The sequence below is a fragment of the Octopus sinensis genome, linkage group LG14 (genome assembly GCF_006345805.1).
Source record: "Octopus sinensis linkage group LG14, ASM634580v1, whole genome shotgun sequence".
In the NCBI taxonomy this organism is placed as follows: Eukaryota; Metazoa; Mollusca; class Cephalopoda; order Octopoda; family Octopodidae; genus Octopus; species Octopus sinensis.
Genome location: NC_043010.1, coordinates 47721392 through 47744596, shown reverse-complemented (window position 1 = coordinate 47744596; position 23205 = coordinate 47721392). Strand labels below are relative to the sequence as shown.

The following is a 23205-nucleotide window of genomic DNA, read 5'->3' as shown; positions in this document are numbered from 1 at the left end:
CTCTGCTGTATTGTCTTTCTCTTTTCTTTTATTGCTCATTGCATTTACAATATATATGTATATACACGAATGCATAGGTGTATGTATATATGAATATATATATCTATATATATATGTACGTATATATATTTGAATGTATGTATGTACATATATAGGCTAGTCTTGCAGATTAGTATAGCAACAATTATCTCTGCCTATGCCCCACAAGTGGGCCTACCAAATGAACAGAAGGACCACTTTTATGATATTTTTCTGCAGATTATTGTGGCTGAGGAATGTCAGACAGCAACCCTGCATCTTCCATGGTATACATGGGGGCCATGGAATTGGTTCCTAAAATGAAGGAACAAGGCTATTGGAGTTCTGTGATGCAGCACCAACTTCAGGAAGCCAACCAGCAACCTGATAACCTACTAATCAGGTGACTGTGATAATTAGATCAATTACATTTTCACCAGACAGTGGGATGCATGGTTGTTCTTAAGTACAAAGATCTTCCCTGATGAAGAATATACCCCGCAGCATAGACTAGTCATTAGTGACATTAGACTCCAGGTCAGAAGGATGCCAAGAAGCAGACCAATCTGGAAAAGAAAGATTTGGAAACTTAAGGACCCTTCATATGGTCAGAGATTTAGGGACATCCTAATTCAGAAATTTGATGAGAGGGAGGAGGAGCTACAAACTTGTGACATAGAAGGCAACTGGGAATTCCTGCAGGACAGCTTACTAAGTACCACAGACCATTCAGACCTAGGGTGATGTGGTGATGGAACAATGATCTAGACAGGACCGTTAGAGCAAAGAAACAGGCCTGGAAGAGTGGGGATAGCAGGGACTTGTATCAGATAGTCAGAAGAGAAGCTAGGAGACAGGTATATCTAGCCAAGGGAGAAGCAGAAAAGAAGTTTGCCTATGTTCAGTGATGTGAGAATTAAAGTGCTTCAGATTGCAAGACAATATGTGAGAGAAAACTGTGATGTCATAGGAGAGAAATGTGTCCGCATAGATGATGGTGCACTTGCTTTTAATGATTCTGCAAAGACAGGGGTTTGGGAATGCCATTATGAAAAACTGTTGACCATGGAGAATGAATGGTAGGAGGAGAGTTTTCGAAATGTTGATCCAAATTGACAATACTTTGGTAGATAAAGCAATTAAGGATATGAAGACAGGGGAAGCGCCTGGCCCATCAGGAATCACCACTGAGTTGCTTAAAATATCTGGTGGTGTGGTTTATGGTCTAGTTACCTGTGTTGTAAATCAGGTGGTTCATGAAGGAGTCATACCCAATGACTGGTGTAGCAGCACCATAGTCAACTGCTACAAAGGTAAAAATAATGCCTTAGAAATAATTGCAGTCGTATCAAATTGTTGGATCAGGTGATACAAGTTACGGAGAGAGTCATAGCCTAACTAATTAGGGAGGGAGTTAGTTTAGATGAGAAGCAGTTTGGTTTGTGCCAGGGAGAAGCACCACTGATGCTATATTTCTGGTAAGGCAGCTGCAGGAGAAATACATAGCTAAAGATAAACCTCTGTACTTGGCTTTTGATGACTTAGAGAAAGCCTTTGACAGGTTCCCTTGATCCCTTATCTGGTGGTCAATGCAGAAACTAGGGATAGACAAGTGGTTAGTGAGAGCTGTGCAAGCTCCTCACCCACCTCTTGTTCATCGTAGTCCCCCTGGCAATAACAGAGGAATTCAAGACAGGCTGCCCCTGGGAGCTCCTCTATGCTGATGACCTTGTTCTTATAGCTGAATCACTACCAGAACTACTGAAGAAGTTCCAGGTATGGAAGCAATATCTATAATTAAAGGGCCTCAGACTTAACCAAGCAAAAACTAAATCTTAGTAAGTAGGAAAGCAGACAAATCACAAATCCCTTCAGGTAGATGGCCCTCCTTGATCTATAGAAAAGGCATAGGTAAAAATTCCATAAGATGCACCCAGTGTAAGCTTTGGACATATAAGAGGTGCAGCAATATCAGAGGTAGGTTAACGGGACATACCTTTGCTGTGTGGAAGATGTACAGGTACAATAAACACCAAAAATGTAAAGAAAATAGACTCCATCAACTGCCATTGAGGTAAGCTAGAGATAGTAGATAGCTTCCATTATCTAGGTAACCAAGTTAGAAGTAGAGGTGGATGCTCTGAGAGTGTAGCTGTGAGAATAAGATTAGGCTGGGCAAGGTTCAGAGAGCTCCTACCCCTGCTGGAAACAAAGGGCCTCTCTCTCAGAGTGAAAAACAGATTGTATGATGCCTGTGTGTGAAAAGCTATGCTACATGGCAGTGAAACATGGTCTGTGACAGTTGAGGGCACACTCACACACACACACACACACTTACCTGTAACCATACACGTTCACATGTACATGTTAATTTCAAATGTTAACATGTAGCATAATTAGTTCTAATTGTAAGCACAGGCATGGCTGCATGGTAAGAAGACTGTTTCTTAATCACATGGTTCTGGGTTAAGTCCCTCTTCGTGGCACTTTGGGCAAGTGTCTTCTATTACAGCCCTGGGTTGACCAAAGCCTTGTGAGTGGATTTGGTTGATGGAAATTGAAAGAAGCCAGTTTTGAATACACACACACACATGTGCATACACACACACACACACACACACACACACACACACACACCAGAGGATGGAGCAACGTGTGAGTGTGTCTTTGTGCTTGTGTTTGCCGCCCACAACTACTTCACAGCTATTTTTAAATCTCACAACATGAGATATTCAGCAACAGTACTTTGTAGTAAAGATTGTTTGCCAACATAACATGACAGTCCTGGTTTAGGACTAATGTTGCTGTAATTGTTTTGAGCTGAGTTGGGGTGCTAGATTCCCTTGTTCAAAAATGTAAGGACCCAGATCGTGTCGTATAGCCAGCTGGAGATGATGTCTCCTGGGGCTAAATTACAGCAACATTAGTCCTAAACTAGGACTGCCATGTTATGTTGGCAAACGATCTTTACTACAGTGTTGCTTTGTTTACATCCATCTAATTTAGCAATTCAGCAAATGAGACCAATATGATAAATGCCAGGCTTAAAAATAAATAGTAAGTTTGATTTGTTGGATTAAACCCTTCAAGGTGGTGCCCCAGCATGACCACTGTCCAATGGCTAGAACAAGTAAGGGATAAAAGATAAAGATGTTTCTATTTGATAATCACCATTGTTGTTGATATGTATTTTTTGATTCTTCTGTCTTTTATCTCAGTCATTAGTCTGTCACCGTGCAGGGACACGGCCTTTAAATTTTAGTCAAATGGATCGGCCCTAGTACTTATTTAAGCTTGGTACTTATTTTATTTGTCTCTTTTGCCGAACCACTAAGTTATGAGGATGTAAACACATCAAGTGGTGGTGGTGGTGTGGGGGGGAAACACACACACACACATACACACACACACACACACACAAACACACACACACACACACACACACACACACGACAGGCTTCTTTCAGTTTCTGTCTACTAAATCCATTCACAAGACTTTGGTCGACCCGAGACTATAGTAGAAGTCACTTGCTCAAGGTACCACGCAATAGGACTGAACCTGAAACCATGTGGTTGGGAAGCAAACTTCTTAGCACACAGCCATGCCCTTATTTAATATTTAACACTCTCATTCACCTCTTGTTGTTGATATTAGTTGATACTCGTCACTATTTAATGCTCATTCCAGTTGTCGATGTCTGTATTTAACATATGCTCTACTGTTATTTCATCATCTTCACAATATTAGCTTAATTTCATTTCGTCACGTTTTTCTTCATCCAGCTATGACCAGCAGGCTCAGTACCTGTTTGTTCTCTGTGACAATAAGATTATCTTCATCCTTGATGCTGGTATTAAGACCCGTTATAAAATATATGGCTTTGTAGGTGAGCTTTTTCTAGTTTTCTTCTCTTGTATTATTTCCTTGTTCATATATAGCCCCAGGTTGGGACATTTTGTATGTTGGTGGCAGTGGCGTCATCATTAGCGGTGAGATCATCATCAGTGGTGCCACCATCGTCAGCAGTGGCGTCATTGTTATCAGTGGTGTCGGCAGCCGCATTTCAATGTCTCCATGCTTGCATGGGACAAACAGAATTTACAAAAGCAGATTTTCTCTAATTGGATGCTCTTCCCATCACCAACCCTCAACTGTTTCTTCTCCATGACCAGACATGTTTTCATGGAAGATTGGAAATGAAGGACACTGCTTATATGACAGTGATGCTTGTTTACAACTACCAAGGCAAGGAGACAATAATACACACAAACACACACACACACACACACACACACACACAGATACATATACATACACACACATACAGGGTGTGTGGGCTGAATTTGACTGTATGCAATAAAGGAAAAAAACACAATATTTCATCCAAAAACAAAAGTATTTTCAGAAAAAAAAAAATATCAAGTAGATTACAGCTGGAAGTTAACAGTTTACTCAAAGTACGCACTCCTCACTGTGTCCCTGGGAAGATTTTCAAAGACCTCCTTAATCTTAGCCATGACCTTGGCATTGGTGTTGCAGGCAGAGAAATTAGTGTGTTTCTCAACCACACCCCACACAAAGTAATCCATGGGATTACAATCATAGGAATTAAGAGGCCAGAAATTGGGGATGGTGAAGTTGTAGAAATTCTCCAGTAACTATTTTTGACTTTTTCCAGAGGTATAGTAAGGAGCTGAATCCTGCTGCCACACATATGACCTTCTAGCAGCAGCCCTCTTCAGCTGGGGTTTGATCACCATTTTCAGCAGCTTTACATAACTGTCCAAATTGGGCTCATGACCTTGTTGAAGGATATGAGGGATGAATTTTATTATGATGATGCAGTCAAAATGCCTGCTGGCCATGGCTTCAAAGTCTTTGTTGCAGCTGTCACAGAAAATGGTATACAATATGCAAAACAAATGCCTGTAGAACAACTTAGACCAACCCAAGGAAGCGGAATACAAGATGAGAATATCATACCTATTAAAGTGGCACATAATCCATGTTGTCAAAATATTTTTAATGTCATCAGATCAATATACCTATCATCAGACAAAATACTGAACTAAAATATTTAATTGCTAATTTGTATATTTGTTGAAAGTAATAGGCAACCAAAAAACTTAAAGCCATTGTTGTCAAAGGTAAAGTTTGACTAAACAACAGTAACAACTCTATTAAATACTTGCATTATGAAGAAATATATATTAGCCATGGAGGTGCAATGGCCAAGTGGTTAGGGCAGCGGGCTCGCGGTTGTAGGATTGCAGTTTCAATTCTCAGACCGGGCGTTATGAGTATTTATTGAGGGAAAACACCTAAAGCTCCATGAGGCTCCGGCAGGGGGTGGTGGTGATCCCTGCTGTACTCTTTCTCTCACTCTTTCTTTTGTTTGGCAGCTCGCTTAGCCAGCAGGGTGGCGCCATTTGAAGGCTAAAACAATGCGAAGCACATTGTGACCAGCAATGTGTAGCAACATCTGATTGCCTGGTTGGTCACGGTGATATATTGGCCAGACAGGAAACTCATTATTGGAATGAACTCAAGTCTACCAGCAACAAATCAGAGACCTTAATGCCTTTCAGATCGTATTAGGTGATCATTTAGAAACATGCAATAAGGAGAGTTTTTTGATATCCCTCTTTACAGACTTTAAGTAAATTAGAAGATGAGTAAGAGAAAAGAATTTTATTGAGAAGCTTAAACCCATTCTGAATGGACAATAATATGAAGATGAATAGTATCAATATTGATTTAAGTTTGATGTTACTTAAAAACTGTAGTAATACTGACAGTATTATAAATCCAAATTTGCACTAAATTTCATTTAAGGATATTTAAGATGAGGACATTGGCTTATAGTATCAGATATTTCTCAAAATCTGGTTGTAGCCAAATCCTCTCTCACTCTTTCTGATTGGTTAAAATGTTTCTAAAATAAGAGCTGTCAATGTCTACTGTTTTACCATGCTCATCAAAGCATGACACCTAAGCTGCATGCTGATTGGTTAAGATTGTGTTCATTAGCTTCAACTTGTTTGAGCTTATCTTCTGTAAACTTTGTACTCCTGTGACTCTGCTAAAAAACAGTGTTAACCCACATTCACAGGCCTGTTATTTTTAAAGAGTTATGTTGACAGTTCCCCAGCTAAAACAACTTTCATAAACCATCTGCGGTTCAGATGCATGTATGTCATTAATCAGATATCATCACAAATCACCAAAGGCACATGCATTTTTAATACAAAACCACATTAAAATAAAAATTCCAAACCAAAGAAAACACAAACATAAGCAAAAAAAAAGAAAAAAAGAGGAAAAAGGGGAAGAAAGAAAGAAAGAAAGAAAGAAAGAGAAAAACATCAATTCAACATTAAGTGCTTTAATTGGTCACACACCACAAGGTTCAATGGAATCTATTGTAGTAAGACAACAGGCTTGTGGTATTGCCACAGGTAATCACAAAAGATTCTCAATTCTATTGTATTGAGAAAATGCAAACATATCAAAATGATTATGCCAATATGAGTCCACATCAGTAATCTCCTGAATAAACTGCAACTTTTCGTTTACCGTAAATCCTCGAGTATAGTCCGCCCTTAAGTATAATACGCAGAGGATTTTTTGGGTGGTGTACCTCTGGAAAACCTAAACCTTGTGTATAATATGCACCCCTTCTCTAACTTGAGTCAAGGAGGTCATTATAATGTCCTTGGTTTGTAAAAATGTATACGGTAACATCCCCTATTATTATTGTATCATCATCATCATCATCATCATCGCTTAACGTCCGCTTTCCATGCTAGCATGGGTTGGACGGTTCAACTGGGGTCTGGCAAGCTCGAAGGCTGCACCAGGCCAGTCAGATCTGGCAGTGTTTCTACAGCTGGATGCCCTTCCTAACGCCAACCACTCCGAGAGTGTAGTGGGTGATTTTATGTGCCACCGACACAGGTGCCAGGCGAGGCTGGCAGACGGCCACGCTCGGATGGTGTTTTTATGTGCCACCGACACAGGTGCCAGACGAGGCTGGCGAACAGCCACGCTCGGATGGTGTTTGTTACGTGCCCTCAGCACGGAGGCCAGTCGATGCGGTACTGGCTACGGTCACGTTCGGATGGTTTTCTTATGTGCCACCGGCACTGGTACCATTGTGGTACAAATTCCATTGATGTTCATCTATTTTGATTTGGTTTGATTTGATTTGATTTGATTGATTTGATTGATTGGGAGCTCCTCTATGTATATATAACATAATGCAAACGTGTAACTTTTTTTGTGCATTTTGTTTGCAGAAAATAAAGAAATAACAGTAATAAGAGTAATAACGTTTAATAAATGTTGCTTACTGCAAGTTATGGATGATTCTTTTATGATTTCATTGCTTTCAGGCTTAGCTTAAGGTATTTTCGCGCCCAACATCACAAAATGCGTCTGAATAAACATTGCCGGACAGTAAATAGAGACTCGGACATTGCTTAGAAAACATTTTTCATTTTTAACCTCGTATATAGTACGCACTAGGGATTTTGACCTTTAAATTTTAGGGAAAAAATGCGGATTATACTCGAGGATTTACTGTAGTTAATTAGTTAATTATACATTCTGAACTCTGGTTTCATTGATAACTTTTTTTTTGTTTTTGTTTTTGGCTTTATAGAAATGCCCAACTTGTTACTGTCTATTGTCACAGAGAGTGCTGCTGGTGTCAAGGTTTATGTCTCTGCTGCATCTGACTATGTGGAACAAGAAACAGAATTCAATAAACTTATATTTTTCTATTTGGAACCAAACTTCAAAGATAGTAAGTTTAGGTGTCTCATTACTGCGCATCAGTAATTTTTTTCCTTTTTATGAAGAGTGTTAAAGCTTGTTTGAAACATTGTGATAAAGATGTAAAAAAACACTATAGTGAGGACAGAGAGCTTCTTAGAGTGCAAAAATGAAAAGTTTAGCCTTTTAAAATTCAAACCAGTCATATCTGGCCAAATATTCTGTGCTTTGTGCAAACTGGCCAGGTTCAGCCTCTTGCACCTACCCTACATTGTCATTCTAAAAATAGACAATCATATTGAAATCTTGAAGTCAGAAGATAAGCCATGGTCAACCTTAGAAGTAATATGAAGGTTGTGGGTTCGAGTCCCTCTGTGGACATAAACCATTTAGGTGTAGGAATGGCTGTGTGGTAAGTAGCTTGTTTATGAACCACATGGTTCTGGGTTCAGTCCCACTGCATGGCACCTTGGGCAAGTGTCTTCTACTATAGCCCCAGGCCGACCAAAGCCTTGTGAGTGGATTTGGTAGACTGAAATAGAAAGAAGACTGTTGTATATATGTGTATATATATATATATATATATATATATATGTATGTATGTGTTTGTATGTGTGTCTGTGTTTCTCCCCTCAACATCGCTTGACAACCAATGTTGGTGTGTTTACATACCCATAACTTAGCGGTTCGGCAAAAGATACCGACAGAATAAATACTAAGCTTACAAAGAATAAGTCCTGGGGTCGATTTGCTCAGCTAAAGGCGGTGCTCCAACATGGCCACAGTCACATGACTGAAACAAGTAAAAGTGTAAAAGTGTAAATAAGCATTACATTTGACAGAGTAATCTGAATGCTTAAAAGTTAATGAACTTCATATATTTCAGGCACAAAACACCATCATCAGGAGTAAACAGTCAAAAAATGTTAGTCTTTATCTGATACTGACCATGTTCATAATTCTTCAACATTTCTTGTCTGTTTACTTCCAATGATTGACTTTTGTGTCTGAAATATATAAAGTTTATTAAACTTTTTCCTCTTTGCATTGTTAGAAGCTCTTAATCTTCACTATTTTTATTTAAAAAAAAAAATTTTTTTAATTCATTTTGATGATTTTTATTTGTTTTCCTTCTTCTGTGGTCAAGCAATCTCATAGCAGTTCTCTCAATGGCTTAATTTCATTTCTAAGTCATTGGTTGATCCCTCACAGAATAAGTAATGCAGTTTTTTTTTCAGTTGTTATTTTTATTGACTAGTAGCTCCTTGAGAATGAAGCTAATAGTATTTTTTTTTTAAATCCCTTTGGAACTTGATTTTATGTTTAAAAAATTCTAACTCTTCTAAAATAAATAATTTTAGACTGGTACAAGCTATTTCTGATTTTGAAGATGTTCCTGTCAAGCTAGAAGTTTGTAATAACCCCTATCTCCTTTTCCATATTTCTGCATATTAGTGTGGTCACACAGAAAGAGAAGATATTAAACAGTACAGAATTTATGTAATTTTCATACTGAACAGCTTAGATTTCTGCCTTCCAACAATAATTCAAGCCATAACCACTGTGTGAAAGTTGTTTAGAGATTTTCAAATTTGGGTGAGGAACCAAACTTTCTGAGAATTTCTTGTAGAAGTTCTCTATTTATGGTGTGAAAAGACTTTGACAAATAGAAGCTGGTTACTTCCTGCATTTATCTTAAGCTGCTTTGTAACAAAGATTATGTTGAGTGGGCCTTGTGCTTTGTGGAATCTACACTGCAACTCTGGTCTGATGTTTTCCAAAACGTTTCCCAATATTGATTGAATTAGTCTCTTGAGCAAGGTTTTAGTTATGACCTTCTCAACAATGGGCATGTTTGCTATATCCTTACTGACTGAAGAAACAGATTTATCTTCCTAGTTTTAACAGGTAGTAATGATATGAGCAGCCTTCCAGTATCGAAGTAAATACTCCTGGTTCCACACCTCTGTGATGTAATGATCAAGAGATCTTATGCTGATAAACATCCTCCTTCAAGGAGGTGATTTTCTATTTTGTAATGTTTTGATGGTAGCACTAACTGCAAGCAAACTCTATGGTGTAGCAAGAGGCTGGATGATGAACATTTCACACATTTCCTTCAGGACTGCTGGATTTACTGATTTAGGATCTAGTGGAAATCTTTTCCTAGGGTTCCTCCATTATTGACTCATATATTTCAGTAATATCTGATGGTTGATATCATAGAACAATTTCCTAGTGCATTAGAAGTGCCTTCATCACTTCATAGAAAACATGCATGGCATGAAGGCGGTGAGCTGGCAGAAAAGGCAGCGAGCTGGCAGAATCGTTAGCACACCAGGCGAAATGCTTGGCGGTATTTCGTTTGCCACTATGTTCTGAGTTCAAATTCTGCTAAGGTCAACTTTGCCTTTCATCCTGTCGGGGTCAATAAATTAAGTACCAGTTATGCACTGGGGTCGATGTAATTGACCCCAGGACTTATTCTTTGTAAGCCTAGTACTTATTCTATTGGTCTCTTTTGCTGAACCGCTAAGTTACGGTTGTCAAGCGATGTTGGGGTGACAAACATTGACACACAGACATGTACATACACATACATATATATATATATATATACAATGGGCTTCTTTCAGTTTCTGTCTACCAAATCCACTCACAAGGCTTTGGTCAGCCTGAGGCTATAATAGAAGACACTTGCCCAAGGTGCCACGCAGTAGGACTGAACCTGGAACCATGTGGTTCGTAAGTAAGCTACTTACCACACAGCCACTCCTACGCCTTGTTTAATTTTTTAAAATCCAATAGAGTTCTTTTAAAATTATTGAGCTCTGTTTTGATTTATTGGGTCCATTTAGATTTTAAAAGCCATTAAATCTGAGTCCCTCTGAATCTACCAATTCTCTTTTAATTTTTTGAGTCCTCTTCAAACTGTTTAGGGCCTGTAAATTTAATGAGGTTTTCTTTATTATGCTTTGAATTAGGAAAATCATAAGGGGTTCCCAAAAACCTAACTGTCCATGGACCCTACTTGCTCTAAATCCAGCACTGTTCCCTAGTCTTGCTTTAAAACCCCTCATTAAAATGTCTTTGTCTTGTTTAAGTAATTTAGTCAGTGTTATAAGAGTTCTTTGCCCCAATAATCCCAAAATAGTGATGTTGTATAGGCACTTGGTTTCATAACAAAGTGGTTCTCTCTAAGGGGACATTAGCTGTTCACTAATATCAGAGAGTGTCTCAGTTACTTTAAGCAACAGAATATTCTTCACAGGAAAGCTTGGTGATGTCCATCCACAGGGTATTCATCCAGAAGAATGAATAACCTTCATTAATCTCATTTTTGTTTTTTGTATGACTGAGTCCCAACCCAGGTTGCAGCAACAAAGTCTACCCACCACACTTCTTGGTCCAACACCAATGCCTTGATGTCCTGGATACACTCCAGGCCATTGGCTACGATCACATTGATGTGTGACAACATTTTCCTCTTCTTCACCATGAAGTAGGTTCCCCAAAACTAATTTGGATGACCCCATTTCAGGGTGGTGCATGCAGTGACCAGATAGTCGCAGCCATCTTTGCCTGATCTTCTCGCTAACTTTCAGCAGGTCTCCATAAAGGCATTCGTTTGTCACAGGTTGCTACCATTTCACATTTAGGGCCATTCATAGCACTCTTGTGTAGCAGACATCTAGCCCATTTGAGAACTCTCTCAAAGAAACCTGCTCAAATTGAATGCAGAAATATTTATATTATAGCGTGTCAGTTTACTGACTATGGAAGTTGTTCAATACTCTGGCTTGCTTATCAATGTGGTAGCATCAAGTAGTATTCACATAATCTATGTGCTTAAGATGCATATATATAGAGCTTTCTAAGTTTATCTATAGATTTTCTGTGTAATAGGCACAGGAGTGGCTGTGTGGTAAGTAGCTTTCTTACCAACCACATGGTTCCGGGTTCAGTCCCACCATGTGGCACCTTGGGCAAGTGTCTTCTACTATAGCCTTGGGCTGACTAAAGCCTTGTGAGTGGATTTGGTAGACGGAAACTGAAAGAAGCCCGTTGTATAAATGTATATATATATACATATATACATATACATATATACATATATATATATATATATATATATATATATATATATATATATATAATATATATATATATATATGTATACACACACATATATATATATGTATGTGTGTGTATATGTTTGTGTGTCTGTGTTTGTCCCCCACCAACATTGCTTTACAACCGATGCTGGTGTGTTTACATCTCCGTAACTTAGCGGTTCGGCAAAAGAAACCAATGGAGTAAGTATTAGGCTTCCAAAGAATAAGTCCTGGGGTTGATTTGCTCGACTAAAAGCAGTGCTCCAGCATGGCCACAGCCAACTGACTGAAACAAGTAGAAGAGTAAAAGAGGATTTAGTGTAGTACTGAAAATTATATTTATGTTGTAATTTTCAGCATTTGCTCTAAATTCTATAGAAAATCTGTAGAGATAGGCACAGGAGTGGCTGTGTGGTAAGTAGCTTGCTAACCAACCACATGGTTCCGGGTTCAGTCCCACTGCGTGGCATCTTGGGCAAGTGTCTTCTGCTATAGCCTCGGGCCGACCAAAGCCTTGTGAGTGGATTTGGTAGACGGAAACTGAAAGAAGCCTGTCGTATATATGTATATATATGTATGTGTGTGTATATGTTTGTGTGTCTGTGTTTGTCCCTCTAGCATTGCTTGACAACTGATGCTGGTGTGTTTACGTCCCCGTCACTTAGCGGTTCGGCAAAAGAGACCGATAGAATAAGTACTGGGCTTACAAAGAATAAGTCCCAGGGTCGATTTGTTCGACTAAAGGCGGTGCTCCAGCATGGCCGCAGTCAAATGACTGAAACAAGTAAAAGAGTAAAGAGATAAACTTAGAAATGAAAACATCGCACTTCTAACACAAAAGTAAAGCCCAATATTGACTTGTATAAACCTTTAAGATACTTGGTAGTATATTACAGTTGGACAAAGAAGTACTGAGTCCTTGCTAGTAGATAATATGTAGAGTGGTGGGCAAAATGTAAATCTGTAGGATTTTTTATTTTCTAACTGAATAGTCTCATTGATCCTATTTCTATAAGTAGGTGCAGGTGTGGCTGTTTGCTTCCTAACCACATGGTTCTGGGTTCAGTTCCATGCGTGACACCTTGGGCAAGTGTCTCCTACTACAGCCTCTGGCCAACCAAAGCCTTGTGAGTGAATTTGACTGATGAAAACTGAAAGAAGCCCATCGCATATATATATATATATAATATATATATATATATATATATATATATATATATATATATATATATATATATATTATATATACACACACACACACACACATATATATATACCTATATATATATATATTATATATATATATATATATATATATATAGATAGATAGATAGATAGATAGCTATATGTATATATATATATATATATGTATATATACATACATACATACATACATACATACATACATACATACATACATACATACATACATACATACATACATATATATATATATATACATATATATATATTATATATTTATGTGTGTGTGTGTCTTTGTGTATGTGTTTGTTCCCCCACCACTGGTTGATAAACAATGTTGGTGTGTTTACATCCTCGTAACTTAGCCATTTGTCAAAAGAGACCGATAAAATAAGTATCAAGCTTTAAAAAAAAAAAAAATTAATAAGCATTGGGGTCGATAAAATTCTTCAAAGCAGTCTTAATGACTGACACAAGTAAAAAATAAAAAAAATAATAACTACTTTTTCATCAACATTTCAGAATTTCAGGATAAGTATCAAAGTTCAATGAGTATATTCGACAACGATAAGCTTTTTATGAATGTGCTTCTACTCACATATCCTGGTAGAGGGCTGGTAGCTATAAATGAACATATCTATACTACATTCAAGAAGTCTCAAGAACTTGCACAGATAATTTACAAATTTGATGCTGAGTCAGAGGTATATTTTAAAGAATTTTATTTATTGATTTTTCCTTGACTATCCTAACCACAATCTTAATTAAGAAAATAAAGCATGCATATATTAGGTTGTCCCAAAAGTTCGTAAACACTTGCGAAAATTGAATTTTTACTCGCCAAGTACTAACAAAAACAACAAAAATTATTCCTCAAAATAAAGACCATTATTTTCCAAGACTTTCTACGAACTTTTGGGACAACCTTATATTTTGATTGATGAGTAATTTTGGTTTCTGGTATTAATTTTACCTCATAATAGTAGTTATGGAATTGCATAAAAATTAAACTTTAAAAATTTTGTAAAATCCTACAGAAGAAATTTTAACTCATTCATAATATAATATACACTCGTGTATTATACACACCACTAATTATGGGTTATGAAATCCAGGAAAATGAAGTGTTTTGTCAGATTTATTATAATTGTTGTGTAAAATACCTTGAATAAATTAATGTTTCTTTGAAATTAAAAGCAAATTCAAAAGCGATTTTTGTACCTTATACAGTTGTGTACAATGCACACCACTAATTGTGAGTAATGAAATCCTAGAAAAAAATGTCTCATGTCCCCGTAACTTAGCGGTTCGGCAAAAGATACTGATAGAATAAGCACTAGGCTTACAAAGAATAAGTCCTGGGGTCGATTTGCTCAGCTAAAGGTGGTGCTCCAGCATGGCCACAGTCAAATGACTGAAACAAGTAAAAGAGTATAAGGCCAGGTCTTATTTTCAGGGAAACACTGTAGTAACAATTGCAGTGTGGAAGGTGTTTGTAAGCCATTTAAGAAACACACAAAAGCCTTTCGATTCACTTCAACATTTAAGTTTAATTTGTCAAAATATTTTTGTCGCTTTAAGACCGCAACCTGTTCATCTCAGCACAGATTTTTGTCAGTGAACAGGTCGCGGTCTTAAAGCGACGAAAATATTTTGACAAATTAAACTTAAATATTGAAGTGAATCGAACGGCTTTTGTGTGTTTCTTAAATGGCTTACAAACACCTTCCACGCTGCAATTGTTTTCGTTTCAGCACACGATCTCAGATCAAATCACTTGCTATGCAAGTACATCTCCGTAACTGTAGTAACAGAGATAGTGATAGTTCATCATGATAATGACAGTATTTCAAGGAAAGTATTTAGTTTTTAGTTTATATTCCTGTTTTGATTATGGAAGTATTTATGTATTGTTCCTATTAGCTATTTATTCATTCAATGTTTGTATTAAATAATTAAAGTAGCAGCATTTCCAGTATGAAAGTATTACATTTCATCTTCCAAACTGAGGGTTGATGGCAGTAATTACTCAGAATAACTTGCCAGTTGTATTGAATATTTAATATATTGTCACTATCATAGGAAAGTACTACATTTTTATAATGATTTCAGCTCTTTGTTATTCATCTCTTAGCTTGGACAATTAGCTTACTTCCAGCCATGCTTTCTGTATATGGTGATGTAACTGATTAGACAAACATGGGTAACACTGAGTTCTTATGAATAATGCATGGACTTAGTATTTAGGTTTAAAAAAAATCTGGAAAACTTATTGCAGGTGTGACTGTGTGGTAAAAAGCTTGCTTCTTAACTGCATGGTTTCAGGTTCAGTCCCACCTATGGCAAATGTCTTCTACTATAGCCTTGGGCTAACCAAAGCCTTGGAAGAAACCTGTTGTGTATATACATATATACATACACACATACACACACACACATATTTATATATATTATATATATATATATATATATATATACACACCCATACATACATACATACAACATACATACATACATACATACATACACATACATACATACATACATACATACATACATACATCATACATACATACATACATACATACATCATACATACATACATACATACATACATACATACATACATACATACATACATATATCGTCGGTAGAACATAAATAAAAAAAAGCACACTCTAAGTTACAGAGCAGTATATAATATAAAAGTTAGAATAGGCCAGTCAATGAGATTACCTTTGGGTTTTGGGATCTGATGATGCGCCGTAAAGCTAAGTGCTTTGTGGATGTGAAACCAAAGGTAAGCCCAGGATAAGATCGTTATTTAAATATCAAACTTATCAAGTGGCCAGCACAGGAATAAAAACCTTCAAAGGTAATAATTTTAATAGTGCTGTTATCATTGCATGGATTAAGCCATTGAAATATGAAAAATAGGAAGACAGAAAAAAAAAACAAGTAGATATATAAACCTCAAGTGCCTAATTCCTTCAGAACTATCAACTGTCTCTCCTAAAAATGCAGTTTGTTTCCCATCCAATGCAAACACTACAAAATTATTAAGACAGCCCTGATTGAATAAGGATATTGTTGTGGCATTAGATAAAATGTATTGCAATATTTGTTTCCATTCTCTGTGCCCCATGTGCTTCCGCTGAAGACAACATTGCCTTTCAGGGTCAATTAAGCCAGGTGCTGGAGTGACCTTCTGTCTCTCTCCCACCAGCTGCTACAATACAGGACGTTCTGCTAGATCAAGGGTAGGAGGGCCAAGAGATATCTATGACTGCTTGCGACTATACATGCACATAAAATAATTAGCAAAAACATGGCACATACTATCAAGTTACTCTCAATTCTGAATGGTGGTCATAGTTTTACATGGTACAAGACTGGATAAATTTATTTCCTAAATGGGACTCCTCAACAGTAAGCACAACAATACTACTACTGCTAATAATAATAAAGACCAGCAGGACCCATGGAATTTACAAGAAAATTATTAAAGTGGAATAATATAATTTCTTGGTCCTGGACCAACAAGTTGAGCTGTTGTAAGATAAAATTGTTCATCTTCATCATTTCCTGTGCTTTCCTGGGTCAAATGGAATTTGTTGAGGTAAATTTTTCTATGGCTGGATGCTCTTCCTTTTGCCAACCCTCAACTGTTTCCTGGAAAGTTTTTCTGAGCTAGAAATGTTTTTCGTGGAAGACTGGAAATGAATAAGAACCACCTTGCTTGTGTATTTAGTGATGCTTGTTTACAGCCATCACGTGATGCTTAGACACAGGTATACATGCATGATGCTTAGACACAGGTATACATGCATGCACGCACGCACACACACACACACACATACACACACACACACACGCACATACATTCAAACTCATGCAAGCACATACATATATACACAATGGACTTCTTTCAGTTTCCCTCTACCAAATCCACTCACAAAGCTTTGATTTATCTGGTGCTATAGTAGAAGATATTCACTCACGGTGCCATGCAGTGGGATTGAACACAAGATCACATGGTTAGGAAGTAAGCCTCTTAATCACACAGCCATGCATGCATATCCACCATCTCCACACAGCTATGCTTACAACCCCCCAAATAGACATACTGCACATTGTGACCTCGTGTGTACCATTGGCGATTTTTTTCCCTCTGTCTTCCCTTCTCTGGATCTTTCCTTCACCTATGTTTCTGACGAAGAGCTCTGCTCGAAATGTTAAGCCCTCCTTCTTTCCTTCTTTCCTGAGCGTCCAATAATACTATATTTGTTCCATGTCCTCGTGTTGTTGTGTTTTTTTTGTGCTTTCTTGTTTGGATTAACTATATATATATATATATATATACAAAGTAATTAAGGGTTTAGCAACGATTTGCCTCACCACACACCGAATTTAGAAATAGCAGTCAAAGAGTTATGGCTATTCTTTCTACTTAAAAGGGAGATCCCAGTAAAACCACAGCACTTAAAAGGCAAACAACAAATTGTTCTAAGTGCTGTGGTTTTACTGGGATCTCCCTTTTAAGTAGAAAGAATAGCCATAACTCTTTGACTGCTATTTCTAAATTCGGTGTGTGGTGAGGCAAATCATTGCTAAACCCTTAATTACTTAGTATTACTTAAACCTTCCTTGAATGGGGCTTTTACATGCCGAAATCTACTTGGTGAAATTAATAATTATTCCAAATTAATTAATTTCACCCTATATTGTTATTGATGTATATATATATATATATTATATATATATATATATATATATATATATATACACACCTTACATATCATCTAATTTTGCTTATTTTAATTTTATAGCGGGGCATTGGATGGGAAATTTCAAAGAGATTCCCATTCCACCAATTTTCTGCTTGTTGCCTATGTACTAGCTTTGATGAGAAATGGCTACTAATGGCTGGTGAAGATGGATCCATCCATGCCTTTCTATGGGCAGATCTGGTAATTCTTTCAGACCATTTTACTATTTTTCTTCTTCTATATCTCCATTTGTGAACAATAGCATTGCTGGTTGTTACATTAGACTAATCAGGGGTTCATTACATTTTCTGGTAGTTATGGTGATAAGGAATTGTCTATAATTTGGTGCAAAGGACCTGGTATGAAGAGTACTGGGGTTTTAGATTTTTGTTGGTGTTTAAATCCTTCACCAATACCCATGGTTGAAATACATACGTACATACATACATACATACATACATACATACATACATAAAAAAAAAAACTTCCATAAGTTTATCATTTAAGTATATATAAGCATGTCTAGATATGCAAGTATATGCATGAGAAGACATACATAAAACAAAACATAACAATCTGCACATATACTCACACACATGCACACAAACGCACATGCACTCACACACACACACACAAACACACAGGCAGACATACACACACACACTCACACACATACACTCACACACATACACACATACACACACATACACACATACACACATACATACATATACACACTCACAAACATACATACATATGTACACACATACACACACATACACACATACATACATATACACACTCACAAACATACATACATATATACACACAGACACACACATACACTCACACACACATACACATACATACACACATACATATGTACACACACTCACAGACATACGTACACACACTCACACACACATACATACATACATACATACATGACAGTTTTTGTCTTTTGTCCTGCAGGGTGTCCAATGAAAAACCACCCTCCTTACAAATAAGCCTGGTAGGGTTGCTGGTTTAGTTGCCTACATATGTGTGTGTGCGCATATGCATGTATGTATGCACGCATGTATGCATGCAAATAAATATAATATAATATAATCTATTATATAAAATCCGTTCTGTCTGTCTGTGTGTGTGTCTTCTGTGATCTCAGGCATCCACCATCCGATTGCGCTCAAATTTGATATGTAGATACCGACGGTATCAGGGCGTGTATAAGTCTTGAAAAAATTACAAAAATTGATTCCGGGTGACAATGCGATCAATAAAATGAATAAAATCGTTTTTCTTTGGGATAGAAAAAATGTCTATCTTTATTTCTTCTTTTGCTGGTGTCTCAAATTTAGGTTAAATCAGTGTTTCTCAAAGGGAAGGCCTATGCGATGGTTGGACAAGTTGTTTTGAGAAAATTTGGTTTAAATGTTTGATAACTCAGCACCGTCCATTGGACAGGGGGTGTTTTGCTCGTAATATATATATATATATATATATATATATATATATATATATATATATATATATACATAAATTTACATCTGCATCTGAACACTCGCACAAATATATATATATATATGTACTTATTAACACACATAAAATACACATACATATATGAAAAAAAAAATACAAATGCGCATATATGTATATGCACACACATGTCCAAATATATAAACATGCAAAACAACATATAAATATGTGGTGGTGGTGATAGTTTGAATTTTGTTTTTGAATTTTCTTGTAATTTCAACAGAGTAAAATTCAGCTCACCTCAGTCACACATGACCATCACAACAAAGGTGTGAAGACTATCGTTCTGTCATGGGATTGTCAGTTCCTTCTGGTCACTGCATATGATGGCACTGCTTCTTGCTATAAAATCAATCATGAACACAAACTTTTGACCAAACATCAGAGCCGTGTTACAAAGGAATTTCATCAAACGACCATCAACATGAAACCTCACCTTGCTAAAAAAGAGAGCAAAGCGTGCATGAAGCTACATAGCATTGGAGTACCAGGTCCAGAGATGAATGTAAGTTTTGTAATCATTTATTCTATGATGCATTTATTCCTTTTTTCTTTTATTCTTGTATTTGTTTCAGTCATTTGACTGTGGCCATGCTGGAGCACTGCCTTTAGTCAAGCAAATCAACCCCAGGACTCATTCTTTGTAAGCTTAGTACTTATTCTGGTCTAGCAGTCTCTCTTGCCGAACCGCTAAGTAACGGGAATGTAAACACAGCAGCATCGATTGTCAAGCAATGTTGGCGGGACAAACACAGACACAATTTCATACATACATACATACATAATATATATATATATAATTTAAATATAGGATAAAATCTTCATAAGAATTTATCAAGTAGTTAGCGTGAAAAACTTCATAAGAGAAAAAAAAGCCATCAATTTTTTTCTTTTAAATTTATTTATTTATATTATATAGAGGGCACTATTACATATAGATGCCTCACGCTAGGAGGGACTCTTATATATATATATATATATATATTTAAAATTAAATAAGGGTAGAAACTGATATTAATCAATTAAAACCAGTGGCTTAGTATATTTTAAAAAATCTGAAGATTAAAAATTGTGTTATATACAAAATTTAGAGGACTGACCACTAAAAGGGGACAGCCTATATGCTAAACATAGATGTCAAATTGCCATTACCATGAAGAATGTGTTCTCAGAAAAAATCTCAGCAATAAACCAAAATGTAAAAATAAGCAAAGCAAATGAAAATATACGAAATAAAAAATCGGTTTTTTATTTTGTATATTTTCATTTGCCTTGCTTATTTTTATATTTTGTTTTTTTGCTGAGATTTTTTTTGAGAACATATTCTTCGTGGTAATGGCAATTTAACATCTATGTTTAGCATATAGGCTGTCCCCTTTTAGTGGTCAGTCCTCTAAATTTTGTGTTTCTTCCTCTAGAGAATTTCCCTTGTAGTTTGATCGTTGATGGTCTTCTTCTAGCATTCTGGCCGGCTACCTAGCAGGCCAGCCCTGCCAATATATACATATATATATATATATATATACGACGGGTTACTTTCAGTTTCTGTCTACCAAATCCACTCACAAGGCTTTGGTCGGCCCGAGGCTATAGTAGAAGACACTTGCCCAAGGTGCCACGCAGTGGGACTGAACACGGAACCATGTGATTGGTAAGCAAGCTACTTAGCACACAACCACTTCTACGCCTGGTCGCTTTTGTTGAATGACCTCCCTCAGATGGTTCAAGACATCACAGTAGAACTCTTGATAGACAGTCTGGCCCTGGGGGGGGGGGTGAATTCTCAATGCACAATGCCATATTTCCAGGGGTGATGCTTGTGACAGGTCTTCCAGATCGCTCATCATCTCCCAGGGATGTTCTTCTGCTTTTGAAACACCTGTGCCACTCGAAATATTGCATATGACCCATTGTCTCATCACCATAAGCTTGCCAAAACATGCTCAATGTTTCTGTAGCAGACTTCCCAAGTTTAATGCAACATTTTACAATGGCTCTTTGTTCCAACCTCCTGTCTATGACAAAATTGCAGTCACTTGGTACACTGCCTCATCACGGTCACTGCTAGCTATCACTGTGCATGCAACCATGTTTTGTCCTCTGTTGGGATCTTTTTGATTTGAATGGCAGTTTTTTCTAGTGGTGTCATATGAAATTGTCACCAATAATTATGACCCTAGTATCGATCTATTGCATTTCAATCTGTTTTAGGGTTAGGGTTAGAATTAGGGTTAGTTAGGGTTAGGGGTAGGGGGAAAGGGTATCTTTTTTTCTTCAGAAATGTAAATAAACCCAATCTGTTTCTTAAACGAGGGACATATTCATATGGCACAGAATGTTTTCACCTCAATAGATGTCATTGATTGGTTGAACTTGCGGAAATTGAAGAAAAAACAACAACAAATGTCTTACAAACTACAGAATTTTCTCAATAAAACCAAGAGAAAAGATGTTTTATAAACACATTCTACCAGTATACGAAGTTTAAAAGTGTTTAGTTACGTGGAAATTATTTTAAAAAACTGCCGGTCAAACCGAAAAGATCCCAGAATAGTCTGGGAACTTTTTGATACCACCTCATAAATGAAAGCAAAGCATAGACTCTCTGAAGTTTGCCCATTCAATGCATATTCATTAGTTTATCCTAAACGTCCATGCTCTTTTTCAGATTTTTTGTTAGTTTTTGTTTCATACGTTGTGAGTAATATAAAACTTTATTTTCATATTTTGATACACTGGATACATTTCCCCGGCATCCGTGTATCATATAAGATTTATTATCACTTTATGCCAATTTCCTCACATTTCTGTAAAAATTTCTTACATTCAGTCTTTATTTTTCTTTCCAAACATGCAGCTCACAGAAAATACGCCAATTACATGGTTGGATACTCAGAGAAAAATAGTAAGTTTACAGATTCAATACAGTCTTTTCTACAAAAGGCACAGGGCCTGAATTTTTGGGAGAGGTGACTTGTTGATTACACTGACCCCAGTGTTTCACTGGTACTTAATTTATTGACTCTGAAAGGATGATAGTCAAAAGCGACCGTGGCAGGATTTGAACTCAGAATGTAGGAACAGATGAATTGCCACTGATCGGTTTGCCTGGCATGCTAATGATTCTGCTAGCTTGCCACCTTAATATTCAACATAATAACAATAATATTTCTATTATCATCACCTTTGTCTTTTTGTCATATCAACTCACACACACACACACATCCACATGCGCACACACACACACATCCACATGCGCACACACACGTACACACACACTCATACATATTACATACACATACACACATATATGCATGTACACATATACACACATGTATATATACATGCTAGGTTTCTTTCGGATGAGTTTCCTTTTGCCAAATTTACTCACAAGGCTTTATTCAGCCTGGGAATATACCAGAAGACACATGCCTTAAGGTGGAAATATACTGTGGAAATGAGTTTGAAATTATGTGATTGTGAATTTCTTAATCACATAGCTCTGCTATATATATATATATATATATATATACATACATACATATATATACATATATATATATATATATATATATGTATATATATATGTATATATATATGTGTGTATATATATATATATATTATATATATATATATATATATATGTATATATATATATGTACATGGAATATGAAAAGTAGTACATAGAAATTCAAAATTATAGAAATTCAAATTCAAAATTTGAAGGAGACAAACAGTGTTCCCATGTTGATGGAATGACATCATCAGTCTTCGATTTTCAAGTTTT

General features: G+C 36.7%; 1 protein-coding gene across 1 annotated transcript in view; it reads left to right on the top strand.

The window, feature by feature from the left end:
• Nucleotides 1-23205, top strand: part of LOC115219339 (cilia- and flagella-associated protein 43-like) — a 106811-nt gene that overhangs the window by 25262 nt on the left and 58344 nt on the right. The window contains exons 12-17 of the mRNA XM_036509001.1: nt 3802-3905; nt 7683-7826; nt 13636-13817; nt 17943-18083; nt 19642-19923; nt 22276-22323. Coding sequence (XP_036364894.1) covers nt 3802-3905; nt 7683-7826; nt 13636-13817; nt 17943-18083; nt 19642-19923; nt 22276-22323 — 901 coding nt within the window. The remainder of the gene's footprint in view (nt 1-3801; nt 3906-7682; nt 7827-13635; nt 13818-17942; nt 18084-19641; nt 19924-22275; nt 22324-23205) is intronic.